We start from the raw sequence: 21371 nt of genomic DNA, 5'->3' as shown, positions 1-21371 counted from the left end.
TCCAGCTCCTGAAGAAGAAGTTAACAGAACCACCAATCCTAGGCTATCCAGATTACCAGCAGCCATTTCATCTTTACACAGATGCTAGTAAGAAAGGTCTGGGAGCTGTCCTGTCGCAAGTACAAGAAGGAAAAGAAAGAGTTATTTCCTACGCTAGTAGATCTCTTAGAGGTACTGAAAGAAACGACCAAAACTATAGTTCCTTCAAATTGGAATTCCTCGCACTCGTGTGGGCTGTTACAGAAAAATTTAAAGATTACCTTGCCGCAACACCATTTGTGGCCTTCACAGATAACAACCCGCTAGCACATCTTAATACCGCCAAGTTGGGAGCATTGGAACAAAGATGGGCCTCACGCCTAGCTAACTACGATTTCACCATAAAATACAGAACAGGAAAAGCAAATGAAAATGCGGATGCATTATCCCGTCTGCCTACCCAAGAAGACCCTACTACACAGGAAGATGTTTGGGAAGAGGTAGAAATGCCAGCTTTTTACAAAAATTTTGCCAAACAAGACATTATCACCATCAAAGGAAGAAAAGTCCTTAACCTTCAACAACAAGTGGATCTAAGATCCCAAGTGGACAAAGAAAAGTGGATCAAGCTGCAAAATGAAAGCAGAGTGTTGGGAGAACTGCAAGATTTCTTCACCAGCGGAAGAACCCCTGAAAGAATTCGCAGAAGAAATGCTGATCCAGAATTGTCAAAACTTTGGAGACACAGAAAACATCTCTTCCTACAGAAGGGCCTACTATTAAGAAGAACTTTAGACCCAATTACCTGGGATCGTCTATACCAAATCTTAATACCACGCCGAGATGCAAGAATCATTCTTGAAATGTACCATGACCAATCGGGACACTTTGGTGTGCAGAAGACAGAAGCTACCATCCGTAGAAGATTCTATTGGATTGGGATGAGAGGAGACATTGAACAGTGGTGTCGAGAATGTTCCACCTGTGCTGTTGGAAGAAATGAAAAACATGACCAAAAAGCACCCTTACACCCTATTGTAAGCCGAACACCGCTAGAAATAGTTGCAATTGACCATGTGAAGCTGGAACCAAGTCGCTCAGGTTACACATACGCCATGACCATCATTGATCATTATACCAAATTTGTTGTAGCCGTACCTGTCAAGGACTTGACTGCTAAGACAACTGCAAATGCCTTCTGGAAACATTTCCTATTGCCATATGGATGCCCAGAAAAAATCCTTACAGATCAGGGATCTGCCTTTGAGTCACAACTCTTCAAAGAACTGTGTACACTTCACAATTGTCAGAAAATCAGGACCACAGCCTACCACCCCCAAGGGAATGGACTTTGTGAGAAAATGAACCAAACTTTAATTGAGATGTTAAGAGCAGTACCGCCTGCTACAAGAAGTGATTGGCCTACTCTATTGCCTCAATTGATGTACACCTACAATAACACCATTCACTGTTCTACTGGGTATACACCTTACTATCTCATGTTTGGCCGACAAGGTAAACTACCTGCTGACCATACTTTGGGCGTACAAGTGCCTGATGCAATCAACCCTCTACCAAAGACTGATTGGGTGAGTGAACACCAAAGACGTTTAATTGATGCACAAGAAATTGTCCAACATCGCATGGAACATGCTCATGAAAAGCAACAAAAAGATTATAACCAATCTGCCAAAGCAGAACCTCTCAAAATAGATGACCATGTATGGTTAAAAAATGACCATCGCACCAGCAAGTTAGATAGCAAATGGGAGAGAGAACCTTACACCATTACAGCTATTCTCAATCCAGAGACTCATACTTATGAGATCACTAAAGAGAACAAATCACGTGTAGTACATCGCAATCGCCTTAAGTTATGTCTCAAGGAAAGTACTCAAGAAGAAACTCTTCAGGAAGAAGCTGTCCAAGAGGAAACACAATCCATAGAACCAGAGCCTACAAAATCATCTGATTCAGAGGGTCCACTACAGTCTTTTGGAAAAGCATTATTAGACTCTGATCCTTTACAATGGTTCCTTACACCGTGGCTCAATATCTTAGTGCCTGCCAAGACCAATACAACCGCACTTCAACCAGAGGAGCTATCTCAAGAAGTGTCTACTACAGCTCAAGAGACACCAAATTCCCTTGAAACAAGACCTGTAGAAACTCAGCCACTACGAAGATCTGACAGGACTACAAGAGGACAACCACCTGTCCGTTTTAAGGATTTCCTACACCAGCAGCCGAGAAGACAACTACCAGCCCTGCCATCTCATCGTTGAGTGCATCCTTACATCGTCGGAAGTTCCAGAGTGAGAAGAAGACTTACTTGTGATATGTTCATTATCTTTAAAGGACTTTTTAAAAGGACTACTTACCTACTGTTTTGCAACGTTCAAGCCTGCACCCGGAGATAGACTTTCACGTACCTGAGCCTCCGTGATATTCATCTGTTGACATTTTCCTGTGCCCAGGGAACGGACTCATACCCTGTGAGCCTCCTGAGATGTTATTTTTGTTTTGTTTTCCTTTTTCCATCTCATCACGGACTATTCTGGTTTTGCCATACATCACCAGCCTTCAGAGGAAAAACTACACCCCTTTTTGACACATTTCGTGGTTGCCTGAGATATGTTTGCCTAACCCATTTTACTTTCAGATACAAGAAGTACAAGAATGGGGTTATGTTGTTATTTCCTATGCATGCATGCTTTTCCCTTTCTCTTATATCTTACAGGAAGACACAACATCGAGTCAAAAATGTGTCGAGGTCGACACACGTTTTACCATGGGGGTATGCAGCGTCCCACTCATGACACGTGGGAACTGCAAATGTATTATTTCTTTGTCATCGCTGTATTGCATGTCATTTTGCATTTGACATTTGTTAATCCCTGTTCATAGGTTGGTCAAGTGTGCTTCATACTTCCCACCACAAGATGGGGATAGCACCACTTTGGGATATCTATCCCAGCTCAGGTGTATCTGTGGTCAGTGTTGAGTTCAGGAAGTGAGTGTACAGAGAAGAATGCAGAATGTAGAGGTTAGTGAAGGTCAGTCCAGAGAAGGGACAAATTGGAACTGCTAAAATCAAAGGGTAAAAGCCACCAAACGGCAAAAGACCTTTGAGAATAAAGGTGAAGGATTTCCTTAGCCACTGGCAACCTCACCAAAATTTCACTGGATTCTAAAGGGACCAGGAACAAGCATTATACTGAACCACAGCCTGAGACAAGACCTACCAAAACCTATTAACAGTGGATCAGCAGAATTCCTCTATTTACCCAGAGACTGTATTCTATCTGGATGTTTGTACTGCAATCAAAACCAGTCACAGTAAAAGTTGTGAGTTGTATTCTACCACTGTCTACCTCATTCTTCACTATTGCTATTACAACTGGTTGTACCACCATTAACGGTACTGGCGTCACGACAAATACCATCAAGGGACCCAGCCACCACAAGCACTCTAAACACCCCTGTCATCACGGGCACCTCAACCACCATCTTGGCTGGCGTTTCCCTATCACAGAGCGTGCCCCGGAGGATTTCGTGCTGTCTTCCTCTTCACTGTGCGACCAGCCCAGGGAGGCTTTCTGCTAACCGTGAGTAAACCGATGAACTGTATTATTGCTGTCTCTCATCGGCCCACCGTGCACCTCACGTGTCGCCCCTGCGGTTCTGGCTCGTCGCACACATCCCTTAGTAAAAGCAACACACTGTAAACATAGTTAGGCACACATTTAACCCTTTGATTGCCCTAGATGTTAACCCCTTTCCTTTCACTAGTACAGGGTCAGTGTATATGATTAGCACTGATCACTTTATAAGGCCTGGTTCACACCTATGCAGGTTGCAGTTTGCTTATTCCAGGTTTATTTTGCATTTTTCAATTCAAGTTTTTGATCCATTGAAGTCTATGGAACCAAAAACCAGAAAAAAGTCCCTGGCCCTTTCCATAAAATGGACAGACGTGAACGTGACCCATAGGAAACCATGTTAAATGGACTAAAGTGTGTTTCTGCAAAAAGGAAAATGCACTAAAAAATGCATAGGTGTGAACCAGGCCTTAGTGTCACTGGAGATGTCAGTGGCAGTTAGCCAGTTCCCACAAAGGGCCAGCTAGTGTCAGCTTGCCCACCGTCCTGCTAAATGTTGCTGATCCCCGCCATTACTAGTATAAAATAAAAAAATAAAAATTCCAGTATATATCTCATAGTTTGTAGATGCTATAACTTTAATGCATACCAATCAATGTACTCTTATTGGGATTTAGGTTTTTACCAAGGTCATGTAGCAGAATACATTTTGGCCTAAATGTATGAAGAAATTTGATTTTTAATGTTTTTGTTATTGGTATAACACAAAGTAAAAAATATTGTTTTTTTGATCAAAATGTATGCGCTTTTTTTGTTTGTAGCGCGCAAAAAATAAAAAACCTAGTGGTGATCAAATATCACCAAAAATAAAGGTCTATTTGTGGGAAAAAATTGTATATATTTTTAATTTTTTTTTTGTACAGCATTGCATGACTGCTCAATTGCTAGTTAAAGTAACTGTATCAGTTGTGGATTTTTTACAAATGTTCCCAATACATGTGTAATAATAATAATCTCTCACCCACAGGTGGTTCTAAAATGGCTGCCGCATATTTAATGAACCATGTGCTTGTGGGGGGGGAGGTGCAGCCATGTGTGGATGACCTCACTCAAAATGACCTGTGAGTGGACAAGAGGTATGACCACATCCTGTGGGCGGTCTCTTGTGCACAGTACTATAAAAAAAGGGTTAATTTGCATGAGAAAGCTCTCTTTTCCATCACCCTCACTCCTTGGAGGGTCACACAGAGAAAACATCCATGATGTAGCCTTGCTTGTTTGTTCGTTTGGAAGGTTGGCTGTTGGGAAACATGCGGCCAAGACCCCTTTTTGTTGCAGAGATCTATTGGACGCTATTACAACTACCAAAGCTAAGTATTCAATATTCTTGGGAAAGAGGGTTGTATGTTTAAAGTGTATTTGTTCATGGTAACATTTATGTGTAAGGAAGCTTTATGTATTATGATGTCCAGTAATGGTAACTTTTAAGATGTTTAAGGAAGCTTTGTGTTTATGATGTCCAGTAAAGTTTTGTTTTATGCTTTTTAATCAAAACTGCTCTTGGTGCCTGCTTTCATTCTAAATATTCACGAGATATGTCAGTGGCTGTCCAGTATACCTGAATCATAAATTTTGTTGTTATCCACCATTTGATACAACTGGCGTAGTCGGCAGGATACTGCATGGTCACTAAATATAGAATATTTGGATGAAATACAATGTTATATAAGGGTGTATGAGTAGTGTCCATTAAATTGCTGCTAGTGTGAGCAGTTTAGTGGATAAGCCCCTAAGGACAGTGTTATAGAGGGTGTGTGAGCATCCATCAAATTGCTGCTAGAGTGAGCAGTTTAGTGGATGAGCCCTAAGCACAGTGTTATTCATTGGATTGCTGCTAGAGTGAGCAGTTTAGTGAATAAGCCCTAAAAACAGTGTAATAAGAGGGTGTATGAGTAGTGTCCATTAAATTGCTGCTAGTGTGAGCAGTTTAGTGGATAAGCCTTGAGCACAGTCACCTTGAGCCAGGACAATACACTAAGATTGTGATTGATTTTGCATTTGTGTTCCCCCTGAGAGTAGAGATGCATAGTCTTTTTAAGAAAAGCAAGAAAACAGGAGGGAAGGAATCAGTTTCTAAATACGGGGAGATTCCTACCTGGGTCTGTTCTGGGTACTGGAAACCCATTGCAGAGGAATTGATTAAATATGCTGCTCCAATCTATCCAGACCTTGGTACTGAACTGGGTACACAGGCTTTGCGTTTAGATTTGAGCGTATATTCAAAAAAGGAGCGGAAAGCCGCTGCCACTACGGGGTGGCTGGTCCTGCAGGCCTTTTGCAGCGAGGTGCAGAAGAATGAAGCGCTTGAGAAAGAGTTGCAGGAAGTGAAAGAGATGTTGGTTCAAAGTAATGCACGTTGAGTAGTTGCTAGAGAGGATGTGTCCTGTTCTGATGGTAGTGGTGATCTGAATGAGTGTCATGCACGTCCGATAATCACACATCCGAGAGGGGGAAAGTGAATTGTGAGCATGGTGGAGAGAATGGTTTGCGGAATAGTGCTTGTGATGAACTGAATGAAGTGGAAAAGGGACCTACTCAAATTGAGCCCAAGGAGCAGCTTGCAGTGGTGACCTAAGAAACTGCAAGCGAGGTAAAGTATTTAGGTAAAGTTAAACCTGCAGTGGCTTTGAAGTGTGTTCAAACTTCTTTAGGCAGAGATGCCACAAAGGACAAAGGCCCTAAGCCTGCAAGGAAGACAAGGCCTATGGTCTCCAGAAGAAACATGTGGACTGATTTACTTAAGGCGGGGGTTCCTAGAGAGAAAATAGATGGGCTCCCTACACAAGTAAATGGGAATGGTTTATTCAGCCACATTAAGTGTTTCTGCTGTCATAGAATGGGGCATTTTGCTAGGTACTGCCATGCTGTGACGATTGGACAACAGCAGGCTAGTATTCGCAGGACAGCACGGAGAGACACGCAAGTTTATTCCTTTCGTTGGAAGTCAAAGCCTTTCAGTGAAAATGTAACCAGGCAACAGTGGGCACCCTATAACAGTTTTGCAGTTAAATGTGAGCAGTGAGCTATGTTTTTTGGCACAGGTGGAAGGAACATATAATCCGCTTTGTCTCTAATTCTATTAAGGTACCGAGCATCAAGAGGTGGACCAGGACCAAACCGGATGGGATGGGACAGACCAGAAGATGAGAGCCGGAGGAAGATGCAGATGATTTCCTGATGGTGGCTTAATTGGAGTGGACTTACATCTGAGCATTTACCAGGAGGACAAGGAACTTTCATCATTTACCAGGAGAAGGACAAGGAACTTTCATCATTTACCAGGAGGAGGACAAGGAACTTTCATCATTTGGGATTTTCTTTCCACAGACTGCCAAGGACATTGCTAACCCTATTTAAAGTTTGAAGATTCACATGCTATAGTCAACAGGTGGTATGTGCTGCCATGGTCTATTTGTAGTGACTTTATTGCCATAATATTTTCAGGCCATAGATTCTTGCAAGCTATGGCCCTCCCCATTGATATGCAAATAAACCAGTCTGATTGGTTTAGGAGCAAAAGGAAAAGTCTAGTTTTACTTTCAATAAATTTTTATTAAAGCAAGTTATTCACATGCACAAATATAATTAGCATAAATCAAAAATAGAAATACAGACATCAGGCAACCACTCACAGGGGCGTTAGCCCGCACCCGATGCCATTAATACACAGAGTTGTACATACATCGCACAAGAAAGTATAGAGTACCTTAGTAATCTAACAGTTAACTTACTTCAACCATAAACTGGGGGGTATAGGGGGAACTGGGGAGAGTCGAGTCTGGGAAGCACCACCAGTAGATACCGTGAACTAATATCAGCACAGCTACGCTATCTTGTAAGCCATTCCAACCATGGGGCCCACATCCCCTCGGCTGTCTCCAGTCTGTTATTGGCAGAGGCAAACATTCTCTCATACGTACAATATTCCGCACTTCATCCATAGTCGGGATGAGAGGAGACTTCCATTTCCTCAGCACCAGCAAACGAGCCGCTAGAAGGAGATTAGTCGTCACATTTCTGAAAGGATGAGGGGTTTTATCTATCCCCAGATTTAGCAAGGCCAAACCCGGATCTGGGGTCGTAGGGGTTGACATGATTTGACTAAGGAGACTAAATAATGTGCGCCAGAAAGGGGAAATCATCTTACATGCCCATAAGATATGGTACAGAGTACCTACCTGGCCACAGCCTCTCCAACATAGGCCAGAGGTGTGGGGGTAGAATGTGGATAACCTAAAAGGGGTTAGGTACCATCTATGCGTAATTTTATACATCATCTCCCAATGGTTGGCATTCCTTGTGTATTTATGAACAGAGGAAGCTGCCTCTCTCCACTGGTCCAAAGAGTAGGTCACCCCCATGTCCAACTCCCATGCAAGCATGGTTTTGGCCTTGACAAAATCTAATTTACTGCCCAGTAGCGAGTAAGCCAGGGAAATACCCCCCTTCGCCACACCAGGGCGCCGGAGGTATTGCCAGAGCCTGGACGGGAGTTTATATGTTGTGGGTGTGGGGTAACGCAGAAGGGAAGTTAATCGCAAATAAGCAAAGAGTTCCCCATCAGGTAGGTTAAATTCATTTTGGAGGGTTGTGAAGGGTTTAAGTCGGCCTTTGGAAAACAATTGCCGAAGCCAATGAACTCCCCTCATATTCCATTGGAGCAGGGATAGGTCAGGTGTAAAGACATTACATACTGCCAAAGGAATGGGAATATCACTCAAAGGACCTGTTTGCTGGTGTAGGAGTACATGTTTCCACGCGTGCAAGGTGGCCGCGACCGTGGAGGGGACAGTCCCCAGCACTGCTTGCGGCAGAGCCTGCGATGCGAGGAGAGCCAATAAGTCTTTCCCAGGGATCGCCGCCGCTTCCAAAGAGGGCCAGCGGTGTGGTTGCATAGGAAGGAACCAAAGCCTAACCTGCGCTAGTAGGGAGGCGAAATAATAGTCCTGGAGGACAACATGTCCCAGGCCACCTGCTTTATGTTTGACTAATTTGGTAAAAGCACACCTGGACCTCCTATTTTTCCATAAAAATGCGTTAACCAAGGACTGAGCTTTTCTAAAGAAATGGGCAGGGATAGGAATGGGAAGGGTTCTAAACAAGTATATCAACTTTGGGAGAACCACCATTTTGAAGGCGGCCAGCCTACCTAACCACAAGAATTCTGTTTTAGATATTGCCGCCAAAGCAGAAGGTAGGGACTGCAGAAACGGGGCATAATTTGATCTGTAAAGATCTACGGCACTGCTCGTAAGCGTAATGCCCAGATATCTAATTCCGCCGTCCCACCATGTGAAGGGAAATGTACTCGACAGTGCCCTGCAGGTGCGATCCGCTACCCCCAAATCCAAGACATAGGACTTAGTGGCATTCACCTTATAGTATGATACAGCTTGAAACATGGACAACAACTTGCAGACAAATCAAAAAACGTGCTGCGCCAGAAGTGCACAAAAATAATTAGTGATTACATGAATCAACAAGTGTTATCAACAAAATATGGTGTCCATCATATGTGCTCTGATGAAACATAAATGTTCATATAAAGTGCTCCAAAGTAATGATTAGTATATCCAGGTGATGACAGGACAGCCTCAATCCCTTGTGAATCAAGCAGGAACCACACTGGTGGTTCCTGCTTGATTCACAAGGGATTGAGGCTGTCCTGTCATCACCTGGATATACTAATCATTACTTTGGAGCACTTTATATGAACATTTATGTTTCATCAGAGCACATATGATGGACACCATATTTTGTTGATAACACTTGTTGATTCATGTAATCACTAATTATTTTTGTGCACTTCTGGCGCAGCACGTTTTTTGATTTTTATGTTTTTGTTGTGAGGTGTGGACACAATTTGTGTATGCAGCCGGATTTATATATTGATTTATTCTAGCACATTTTATACACATTTGAATTTCACTTAGTCTTGCGCTGATAGTTTTTTCACTATAACAACTTGCAGACAGCCGGAAGGGAGGAGGCCACATTGGATAACATCAAGATAATATCATCAGCAAAAAGACTTATAACATGTCGGGAGCCCTCCACCTCCACCCCCGAAATGGCTGGGTGCATGCGGACGGACGCCGCTAGCGGCTCCACTGCCAGGTTGAATATTAGTGGGGACAAAGGACACCCCTGCCTGGTGCCATTCGTAATCTGGAATGGTTGTGAGAGCAAGCCGTCCACATACACCCTGGCCGAGGGACCGGAGTACAGGGCCATGATTGCAGACAATATGTTACCCTGGAAGCCAAACCTCCGAAGCACCGCAGATATGTAGTCCCAATGTACCCGGTCGAACGCCTTCTCCGCATCCAGAGCCAGAAGCAGAGAAGGTTGGCCCGACCGGGCCGCATGGTGAACAACGTTCAGCACCCTCCTGGTCGCATCAGAGGTCTGTCTGCCTTTTGTAAATCCTGACTGATCTGCATGAATCAACGTAGGCAATATATCCATTAAGCGCATAGCAAGTAATTTGGCATATATCTTCAGATCGATATTAAGCAGGGATATCGGCCGAAAATTTTGCGGGACATCTGGGTCCTTCCCCGGCTTCGGGGGGGTGACAACCAAAGCATCTAACATCTCTTTGGGGAAAGAGGAGGAGGCAGCCGCAGCACTGAAAACATCCAACATGAAGGGAGCTAGAGTATCACTGAATTGTCTATAATACTCTCCGCAGAAACCATCAGGGCCAGGAGCCTTATTATGAGGTAGGGTTCGAATAACCGATTGAATTTCAGGGATGGAGAACGGGGAATTGGGAAAAGCAAGTTGGTCTCCAGATAGCTTAGGTAAGGAGACCGCATCTAAAAATTTGTCTATTGCGCTTGAACTAGGTTGTTCTGTGGATGGGTCTTCTTGCAAATTATACAGCGCACCATAATAGGAGCTAAAAGCGTCGGCTATGGCCTGTGGGTTGAGGAGCTTTTCTGCCGTGCAAGGGTGAAAAATATGGGGAATTTTAGATTTAGTTCTAGGGCCCCTCAATCTGCTAGCCAGGAGTTTCCCCGCCTTGTTACCACACGTATAGTAGTGCATTTTAGTTCTTCTAAGGACCCTTTCGTGTATCTCCAAGAGCAAAGCTCGTAATTCTGCCCGTAGAGATAGTAGCTGAGCGCCCAGGGAAGGGGATGGGTTAGCCTTGTTCTCCGTTTCCAATGCCCGTATCTCAGAGAGCAAGGCATCTATGCGTTGCTGCCTCCTCCTCTTAAAACTGGCCCCCTGCTGAATAAAAATACCTCTGATAAAGGATTTGTGGGCATTCCATAAAGTATGTGGGTCAGATACCGAACCCGAATTTAGCTCAAAGAAGTCCTGTAAGTGTTTTTCCAGTAGGGCTTTTGTCTCCGGGTTTTGTAGCAAAGCTGCATTCGACCTCCAAATGTGGGACGATCGGGGAGCCAGAGAGTCCGCAATAGACATAAGCACAGGAGCGTGGTCCGACCACGTAATATCCTTGATTTCCATGGCTTTAACTTTTGGCAAGAGCCATTGGTCAGAGAGGAATAAGTCTATTCTCGTGTACGTTCCATGGGGAGCTAAAAAGAAGGTATAACCCCTCTCCGAGGGGTGTAGGCACCTCCAGGAATCAAACAGATGGTTGGCGTGCAAGAAGGGTTGCAAGGCCGGAGAGGATCTTTGACGTGTAGTCGTAGAGTCCATGTCAGGGTCTGGGACCAAGTTGAAATCTCCGCAGATTAAGAGCATACCCTGTTTGAGGGCATCTAGTTTCCTGGCAAGTTTGTGGAGGAACTTGGTGGCAGTTAGGTGCATACACGTTAACCAGCGTGAATCTAGTAGAGTTAATGTTGCAAATAATAATCAGGAATCTACCCGCAGGATCTGCAATTTCTTGGATCAGTTGAAAACGCCAGAGTGTCCCTGAATGCCAACCATCACTCCGCGTTTCTTTTTGGTGAACGATGCCTTAAAAATATGCGGAAACTTAGGATGAGAACACTGCGGGGCCTGTAGGTCAGCGAAATGAGTCTCCTGGACGCAGACCACATCTGCGTGAAATTGCAAAGCATCGCGCCATAGAGAGCGGCGTTTCGCTGGGTGGTTCAGGCCTTTCACATTATAGGACAGAACATTAATGGCCATGGTAAGTATGGTACTGAAGCTTGATGTTGTGTAGCCGCCACAAGACAGTGGCACAGAGTGCCGAGTTCCCTCGAGGCGGGTCAGTAGAGGAACAGCTGAATGATAGCAAGTTGGTACAAGGTATAAGTATCATCATGTGTGGGGGTAGGCCTCCAGACTCAACAAATTCAACAATTGTCCTTGACTGGTATAATCACAGTATATCTTAATGTACTGCAATTGATCATAATACTATGCTATTAGAATCTTCCCCAGCAAATTGTTTCTGTTCCGGTTGGTGCCCCTCCTTCCCTGGACGTCCCGGCACGGGGAGACATACACCGCGCTTCGCGTGTGGTAATTTGGTCCCTTCCTTCCATCGTCTGTCCCCATGTGGTTCAGCCTGGACCAATCAGCAGCCGCAGTGTGTTTTCACTTCCGGCTCTGATCTCCGTGCCGGTGGAGCGCAGATGCCGCTCCCGCCCACACCGCCCACACCGTGTCACGTGTGGCACACGTCGTTTGGGGGCGGGTCCGGCACCAGCGTTCCGGGAAGCCCTCCCCATGAAGCCAGCTGACAGGTATCTTTTCATCAATCGGCCAGCACTCTTATAGTGCACCTCTCGCAACACACAGCCAGCGCTAGTGTTTGCTGGCTGTGGTGCAGAGAGGACGCCGATTACTACATCATCTCCAATATACAGGTATTGTCCTTCTTCTTCCCTAATAGACTTTCCTATTGTGTAGCAAGCTCAGGTGATCCTCCTGGCTCTTATGTAGCCGTTATGATATATACCTTTTCTAAATCCCCTCCTCTTGTTGGGCCATTCACGGCATACTTTCCTGCTAAATGCTACAAATAAAATTCCCCTCTGTTCCCAAATATATACTAATTAGCCCTGATCTGCCTATTGTTTTAGATCGGTGATACCTATGTTTCTGACATATACCTATGGTAAAAGACTGTCCCTGGCTTCTTCAATTTGAGGACTTCAGATGCCCAGTGATTGCAGGTCGCACATCTAACCTAAACAGCTGTGGTCTACTAACCAGTACATTTTACTTACCATCTACATTGCATTTTGTCGCAAGGACACTCGCACCCATCAGATGTTTTTAAACTGTGCAGGCTACCTAAGTACAGTCATGTTTCAACCCTGTGAGTACTCGCCAATGTTATTGTATTTATTATGTGAACTTTTATAGTCACTCTGTAATGTTTAAAACCTTTAAAAAATTCATGGTTTTTTACATGTTAATTTATCTATTCACTAGAGTACCGTTTGAACCATCCCCTGAAGAAGAAGCAAATTTCTCTGGCTTCGAAACATGTCGGGTTTATAGTTCAGACTATATGTGGTTGATCTACCTGTCTGTATTTGCTTGCACTCTGATTTTAACTTAATCATTTGTGTTGATAAAATAAAAAATATTTTTCTAAATTATTATTTTTCATATAATTTTATGTGCCTATAAAGTCCCAATAAGGGGAACCTCATTTTCTGTACATTGTTACTAGGGATGTGGCACACAAAGTGCTAGGCTTAAGCACCTTTCATAAGGTGGTAAATAGATCCAAGGCATATGTGCGCAACTCCGCTGGCTGAACGCTTTCAGGGACGCCTCTGATTTTTAAATTATTGCGCCTGGAGCGGTCCTCCAGGTCTGCCAATTTCGCCTTTATCCAATTCAGATCGTCCGATTTTTCCTCATGGGCATCCACCAGATCGTTGATTGTCCCTGCAAATTCCCCCATTTTGTTCTCCACATGATCTATCCTGGTTCCCAGGGAGTGAACTTCTTCCCTAAATTGCCTGGTCAAATGCTGGATATCTGAGTGTATGGTACTGCGGAGAGACACCAGCATGTCCTTCATAGTAGTCCCCAGCAGGGGCTGATCAGTGGCAGGGAAAGCTAGGATCGATTCAGGCAGCTCTCTGGTTATGTTAAGGGAGTCTATGCTGGAATAGGACTCACCATGAGATGTCAGGACATCCAGTCGAGGCTTGGACTTCACTGGGCTTCTGCTCTGTGGCGTGGATGTTTCCTGCCCGGGAGACGGTGCAGGGTAGCCCCGAGGTGTTTCCCCCCCCCACCGGGAGAGTCAGAGCTGCTGTGCTTCGTCCCGCGCGAGCGGGATGGACCGGCGCCATCTTGCCTGTCCCCGCCGGCCGACTGGAAGAAAGACGTTAATTTCTGTGGACGGGTGTTGTCTTTCCTGCGCCGGGACATGATGCTCCGAGGTGTAGGGAAGCTGTGGAGGTAAGAAGCGGCTCAATCCGGTGCCTTGATCTGTAGCTTGGGACCTTTGAAACCCGCGGCGTGGAGGAGCCCTGAGATTAAGCTACCATCCGATGTGCGCGCAAACCACGCCCCCCAACAAGTCTAGTTTTAGATTTGATAGAATTTTAAGAAGTTTTTTTTTATTGCATACACATTGTACATGCTTAAGATAATTAGCTTGTGCATGTTGTAGGCATATTTTTTGTAAAGAAGTAGAAATGTATGTAATTGTTTGTAATGTTGGTAATTATTGCAAATGTATGGGATCAACAGGTGGATTGTATCAGTTGTGGATTTTTTACAAATGTTCCCAATACATGTGTAATAATAATAATCTCTCACCCACAGGTGGTTCTAAAATGGCTGCCGCATATTTAATGAACCATGTGCTTGTGGGGGGGAGGTGCAGCCATGTGTGGAGGACCTCACTCAAAATGACCTGTGAGTGGACAAGAGGTATGACCACATCCTGTGGGCGGTCTCTTGTGCACAGTACTATAAAAAAGGGTTAATTTGCATGAGAAAGCTCTCTTTTCCATCACCCTCACTCCTTGGAGGGTCACACAGAGAAAACATCCATGATGTAGCCTTGCTTGTTTGTTCGTTTGGAAGGTTGGCTGTTTGGAAACATGCGGCCAAGACCCCTTTTTGTTGCAGAGATCTATTGGACGCTGTTACAACTACCAAAGCTAAGTATTCAATATTCTTGGGAAAGAGGGTTGTATGCTTAAAGTGTATTTGTTCATGGTAACTTTTATGTGTAAGGAAGCTTTATGTATTATGATGTCCAGTAATGGTAACTTTTAAGATGTTTAAGGAAGCTTTGTGTTTATGATGTCCAGTAAAGTTTTGTTTTATGCTTTTTAATCAAAACTGCTCTTGGTGCCTGCTTTCATTCTAAATATTCATGAGATATGTCAGTGGCTGTCCAGTATACCTGAATCATAAATTTTGTTGTTATCCACCATTTGATACAGTAACACAGTGCCGAATAGCAAAAAATGGCCTGGTCATGAAGGGGGTAAAATCTTCCGGAGCTGAAGTGGTTATACTCCTCTAACAAACAGGAGGGTGACACTACTTTCACTGTTAGAATTATGAATTACAGTGTCCTCACCTCCTTCCCAGAACTAGCTAGTGAAGCAACAATACACCAGAATTATCTTGGCCCATGCTACTCTCTCCACCTGTCAGCATGTTCCCTGTCAGCACATGTGCATGCAGCAGAGTCTGATTGGCTCCTTAGGCTGCCACTTTCCCTTCCCAGTCTGAGTGCTACTTTGCAGAAGATGACATGCTGTAGGTTGACTTCATGACAAATTTAGGTAGTTTTACTGGTTGTAAGCAAAATGCATATAACTACTTCTACTGTAATGCAAAATTTTTATTTTTTTTCCTAATTTGCTTGGAATTCAGCTTTAACCACTTGCCGACCGCCGCAAGTACATTTACTGCGGCAGTCAGCCCCTCCTGGGCAAAGCGACGTAGTACTACGTCGCTCGCCCAGGAACCTGTAGGGGGCGAGCGCGTGCCGCCGGAGGCGCACTCCCGCCCCCGCTCGTTCACGGCCATCCCCGCGCGAGTGACTGGCAGCTCCGATGTCCGCCAGCCACTTGCAATCTCCCGCTGGAGAGGGAGAAAGGCAGGCGGCTGATGTAAACAAAGCCGTCTGTCATTCTCCCTGGTGTAACAGCAGAGATCATATGATCCTGCTATGTAGGATCATATGTCTCAGTGGTTACATCAAAAGCCATGCCCCTTGACAGTTAGAAGCATGCCCCTAGGGACACACTTGACCCCTGGATCTATAATAAAGTTAACCCCTTCCCTGCCAGTGTCATTTTTACAGTAACAGTGCATATTTATAGCACTGATTACTGTAGTAATGTCACTGGTACCCATAAAAGTGTCAAAAATGTCAGTCAGGGGTCCGATCTGTCCGCCGCAATGTCGCAGATCGCCGCCATTACTAGTTAAAAAAAAAAAAACAATAAAAATGACATAAATCTTTCCCTTAGTTAGTAAACACAATAACTTTTGCAGAAACCAATCAAAATACGCTTAGTGATTTTTTTACCAAAAATATGTAGCAGAAAACAAATTGGCCTAAAATGTTAAAACATTTTGATTTTTAAATTTTTTTGGGGGGGAATTTCATATAAAAAAAAAAATGCGAAAAATAGTTATTTTTTCAAAATGTATGCTCTTTTTTTGTTTATAGCGCAAAAAATAAAAAAAAAATTGCACAGGTGATCAAATACCACCAAAAGAAAGCCCTATTTGTGGTAAATAAAGGACGTCATTTTAATTTGTGTACAGCATCGGACGGCCGCGCAATTGTCCGTTAAAGTCACGCAGTGCCGAATCGCAAAATAGGCCCTGGTCTTTGAGCAGCCAAATCCTCCGGGGCTTAAGTGGTTAAGGGCTTGTTAACACTTGTGGCTGTCATTTTCAGCCAACTGAAAAGTGATCAGTGATGGATTGCTTTTTCAGAGGGCAGTTGACAGGCAGCAGGGAGGCAATACGTTGCCTCTTCAATGCATGTTTTATTCCGCGAAAGCCCACGTCACTGCTCCAGAACTGCATGCATTACAACAGTTGAGGGTGATTGCAGTGCTGCTCCATTCATGTGAATGGATCATGTTTGGCAGTTGCTCACTGAGTGCAATCTGTGGTATACATTTTGCCGTGAAGCAAAGCATCCTGGCCCTACCATGTATGCAATCTCCTCCAGCTGCCATATTAGATTCACAGTTACCAGACTACCCCCCTGTTCACAATTACCCGTCTGTCAGTATGCTGGTGCTCTGGGGGCCCATTTACTCTGTTGTATTTTAACCATTTCAGTTCCAGAAGGTTTTACCCCCTTAATGACCAGGCCATTTTTTTTATGCGATTACTTTAACTAACAATTGCGCAGTCATGCAACACTGTACCCAAATACTAAAGGTGTCCTTTTTTTGCGCTATAAAACAAAAAAAGAGCGACAATTTTGAAAAAAAAAAAATACATTTTTTACTTTCTGCTATAAAACATTCCCAATAAATAAAATTAAAAAAATCTAATTTTTTTTATCAGTTTAGGCCAATTTGTATTCTGCTGACAGGAGAGCCGCCTGCTTTGTTTACATAGGCAGACGGCTCTCCTGTCAGTTTCCGCGAAGATTGTGGGAAGCTGTCGGCGATCGACCCCGCTCCTCCCTCTGGCTTCCGCTGTGTCTAATCATAGATCTACGTGATTATGCGCAGCCGAACCGCCCTGCTGCAGTAGATCTGCGTGGGTCGGTCAGCAACTGAGCAATGCATGTGTTACAATTCCCTTAAATACCTATGTCTTGGTTCTCTATAATATTTTGCCTAGAGACCATTACAAGCTTACTATTTAAGTCGCATGTTCTCTGGAGTTATGCTTTCAAATTCCCATCCCCAACACAACATGATACTTACTCTTTAGGACTTTTGGGAAGAACTCTATCCATTGGCGAATTGTTGAATCGCCCATCAAATATATCATTTTGCCAGCCAAACATTTATTTATGTTTAACAAGGGCTCAAAGGAAGAAAGACTGCAATGTGAAGGAAACCATTGGTTCTTCAAGAAATAACCACTAGGGAAGGGAAGAGAGGTCCCAATTTGGCATTTTGAAGTCACATTCATAGGAGTTTCTGAAAAAGAATTGCGTTAACATAAGTTTTTAGGTTCAAAAAGTGCTTTTCTTTTTTTTGTTTCTTTTTTAGTACACCTTAATATCACTATGAATTTTAACAAGGGAATCTATAAAGAAATATGAAAGTGGAATTGCAGCAACATTTTTTGGTTGTTTTGAATAGCGTAGAGCAGGGGTCTCCAATCTTTCACGTATAAAGGCCATATAGTATATTTTACAAATATTCGCTTGTCGAAAAAAAAAGAAACATTTTTTTTTATAAATAAATCCCCCCTTTTATATCTGGTTCCCTCTTTCATCAGGGCCCTCACCAGAGTCCCCCCTTACATCAAGGGTCCCCATTAGAGTCACAAGTTACATCAGGGTCTCCCATTACATCAGGGTTCCCATCAGGGTCCCTCTTATATTTGGGTCTCCATCAGAATCCCCATTACATCAGTGTCCCCTCTTACATCAGGGTCCTCATTAGGAGTCTCGCCTTGCATCAGGGTCTCCCATTAGACCCAGCACGCCGGACCCTACGCGTTCGTCACAAATGTTCTGTTCTGGTAGCAAATGTGCAATTTTTAGATTTTTCACCCATTTTCCATCCTGGAACAATGTCCACAAGAAAAAATAGTGATGGTGAATCTTTCTGCAGTGAACATGGACAGAAATTAACACCTGACAAGGGTTTTTGACACTTTCACCAACTATTTTTAAGGTTTTCTTTTTTAGCAAGGGACATGTGAATTGATACAATTACACAATACAGAATAGCTCAATATCAGTATTTATATCAACATGCAGAAGTTACATGGATTTATCCGACGTGTTTCAGAGTCACTTGGCTCCTTCCTCAGGGATATCTCTGCATCTGCATTTCTGCAAGTGTCCCCAAACTATAGCACAGCAAATCACGCCAAATAAAAATAACAGAGTTGTTAAACTGTATAACACCAGTGTATAACCGCGCTAATGGGGCCAGAGATCATACAGCAGCAGCTTATAGTGAGATTCCACCAAACATAAGTAAAGAAAAAGCTGCGCTTATCTGAGGTGAAACAACCAAATGTCCCAAAAAATGAATAATTGGAAAACTGTAATCAATCATGGACAATAACCACAAATTGTCACAGATAAATATAAATCACAAATAAAGTGAGAAAATATTAACAAATATTTAAGTGAAATCTCTCTTCAATGAAGTGTGAATTATCCCAATTATTTGCACGGAATAGATACAGGTCACAAAAAACAAATATATTGAATAAATCACAAAGGTTATAACAAAAAAGAATGAAATATTGAACAAATAACTCAATTGAGTGAAAGTCCCTTGTAATTGAGAGTCCCAAGATGGTGAATTGTAGAAATAAAGGTGAATAATGATTTTCAGCAATACTGGCTTCACCACGGTGCTCCAGTTAAATTATCATATTCATGAGCTTACCAGAAATCAGAGGAAATAGGCTTGTGTAGAGCAAAATATCATCCTTAGGAGAGATCGTTTTCTCTAGCCAACCAACTGGGACAGTGATGTTCCAAGGCACTACTCCTTAATGATATGTCCGGTAATCTCAAAAAAACATGATAGGCTCCATAGTGTTAAACCGTAAACAATTTATTAAAATATATGGTAAAAAACTCACATTATGCAGGAAATAAAACCGCATGAAACAAATAAGCCGGCCGGCGGCTCATAGACTAGCCCGTCCTTCCGGGAAGCGAGGCGACGTCAGCACGCTGGACCCTACTCGCTCGTCACAAATTACCTTTATTGCGGGTGGCGTGCTGACTCCACCAATAAATACATGACAATCAAAGCCCCGCCTCAGTCTGACCTGCAGTTCAGACTGAGGCGGGACTTTGATTGTCATGTATCCCCAATAGAAGTAATTTGTGACTAGCGCGTAGGGTCCGGCGTGCTGACGTTGCCTCGCTTCCCGGAAGGACGGGCTAGTCTATGAGCCGGCCAGCTTATTTGTTTCATGTGGTTTTATTTACTGCATAATGTGAGTTATTTACCATATATTTTAATAAATTGTTTACGGTTTAACACTATGGAGCCTATCATGTTTATTTGAGATTACCAGACATATCATTAAGGATTAGTGCCTTGGAACATCGTTGTCCCAGTTGGTTGGCTGAAGAAAATGATCTCTCCTAAGGATGATATGAGCTTTTGCTCTACACAAGCCTATTTCCTCTGATTTCTGGTAAGGTCATGAATATGATAATTTAACCGGAGCACCGTGGTGAAGCCAGTATTGCTGAAAATCATTATTCACCATCTTGGGACTCTCAACTGCAAGGGACTTTCACTCAATTGAGTTATTTGTTCAATATTTCATTCTTTTTGTTATAACCTTTGTGATTTATTCACTATATTTGTTTTTTGTGACCTGTATCTATTGCATGCAAATAATTGAGATAATTCACACTTCATTGACAAGAGATTTCACTTTAATATTTTTTAGTATTTGCTCACTTTATTTGTGATTTATATTTATCTGTGACAATTTGTGGTTATTTTCCATGATTGATTACAGTTTTCCAATTATTCATTTTTTGGGTCATTTGGTTGTTCCACCTCAGATTAGCGCAGCTTTTTCTTTTTCTTTAGAGTTGTTAAACTACCATCACAACCAAAAAAGAAACTCCTTACCACCTACTGGAACCTCGGGAGCCTCAAACCAAATGGAAAGTCTGTCAGCATGCACTGAGACCACCCAGTATAGCTGTGCCTGCAATGTCCAGATAAAAAACTGGTCGTAGTATCCAAGTGCCTACACCCAATATGGCTAGGTCTATAATATCTAGATAGGGAACTACTCAGAAACAGGGTTGATCATTTATTGTTGCCCACTAGTCAGCAGGGGTATGTTGGTACACCAAAATTTATCTAGCACAGCTCTGTTACGCGGGCTCCATATTATACCATGCATGTAATGGACAGTCTAACAGATCTCTGCTTGGTTTTAGGCTCCTGCTCACTTCACAACTTCGCCTGTCTTCCAGTAGGATTGGAAGAAGTTTCTTTTTTGGACATGATGGCAGTTTAACAACTGTGATGTTTTTATTTTTTGAAAATTTTTATTTAAATTTTCACAATAAAGTTACGAGACAGATTCTACATTCAGCACTACAACGCATTAGCACCAATAAACAAAGCGGTTCCCAGACCAATAATATTGACAATTTTTTTGTAAAAAGGCACAAGAAAAGTAATAAAGTAAAATTTACAAAGGCAATACCACATCACCCCAGAAATACCAACAGTAACTGAGTCAGGTGCCCATCAAGGCCTACATATATTCAGCATCTTACCCACAATACAAACCTTTAACCAAGGAACAATTACTGATGTTTTATTTGGCGTTACTTGCTGTGCTATAGTTTGGGGGCATAGGAGATATGCCTCAGCAAGGAGCCAAGTCATGGGTGTCCGCAAGGGGGGGGCAAGTGCCTCCCCGGAAATCTGAACTTCTGCTTTAAAGTGGTTGTTAAGCTGCTTTATACCATCCTGTCTGGTCTGTTTAATAATCCTGTGTGCCCTGCCCTGTGTCTGTGAATGCATTTTAAAAAAATAAGCCATTCTATACCGGTTTTCAGAGCGACGATCACCACTCACGTGAACCACCAGCTCTCTCCTCTCCCTGTTTGACAGCTGCCTGCAGCAGGCGGGGCTGAGAATTCCCCGC

The 21371-nt window shown here is 43.2% G+C and overlaps 1 protein-coding gene across 1 annotated transcript in view; it reads right to left on the bottom strand.

The window, feature by feature from the left end:
- LOC309566434 (NXPE family member 2-like) overlaps positions 1 to 21371 on the bottom strand; it is a 72514-nt gene that overhangs the window by 10082 nt on the left and 41061 nt on the right. Inside the window, exon 3 of the mRNA XM_082271576.1 lies at positions 17468 to 17686. Within this exon, the coding sequence (XP_082127702.1) occupies positions 17468 to 17686 (219 nt within the window). The remainder of the gene's footprint in view (positions 1 to 17467; positions 17687 to 21371) is intronic.

This window comes from Pelophylax lessonae (genome assembly GCF_965119305.1).
Source record: "Pelophylax lessonae genome assembly, chromosome: 11".
In the NCBI taxonomy this organism is placed as follows: Eukaryota; Metazoa; Chordata; class Amphibia; order Anura; family Ranidae; genus Pelophylax; species Pelophylax lessonae.
The sequence above is the reverse complement of the archived record's forward strand: the minus strand, read 5'-3'. Positions and strand labels throughout refer to the sequence as shown.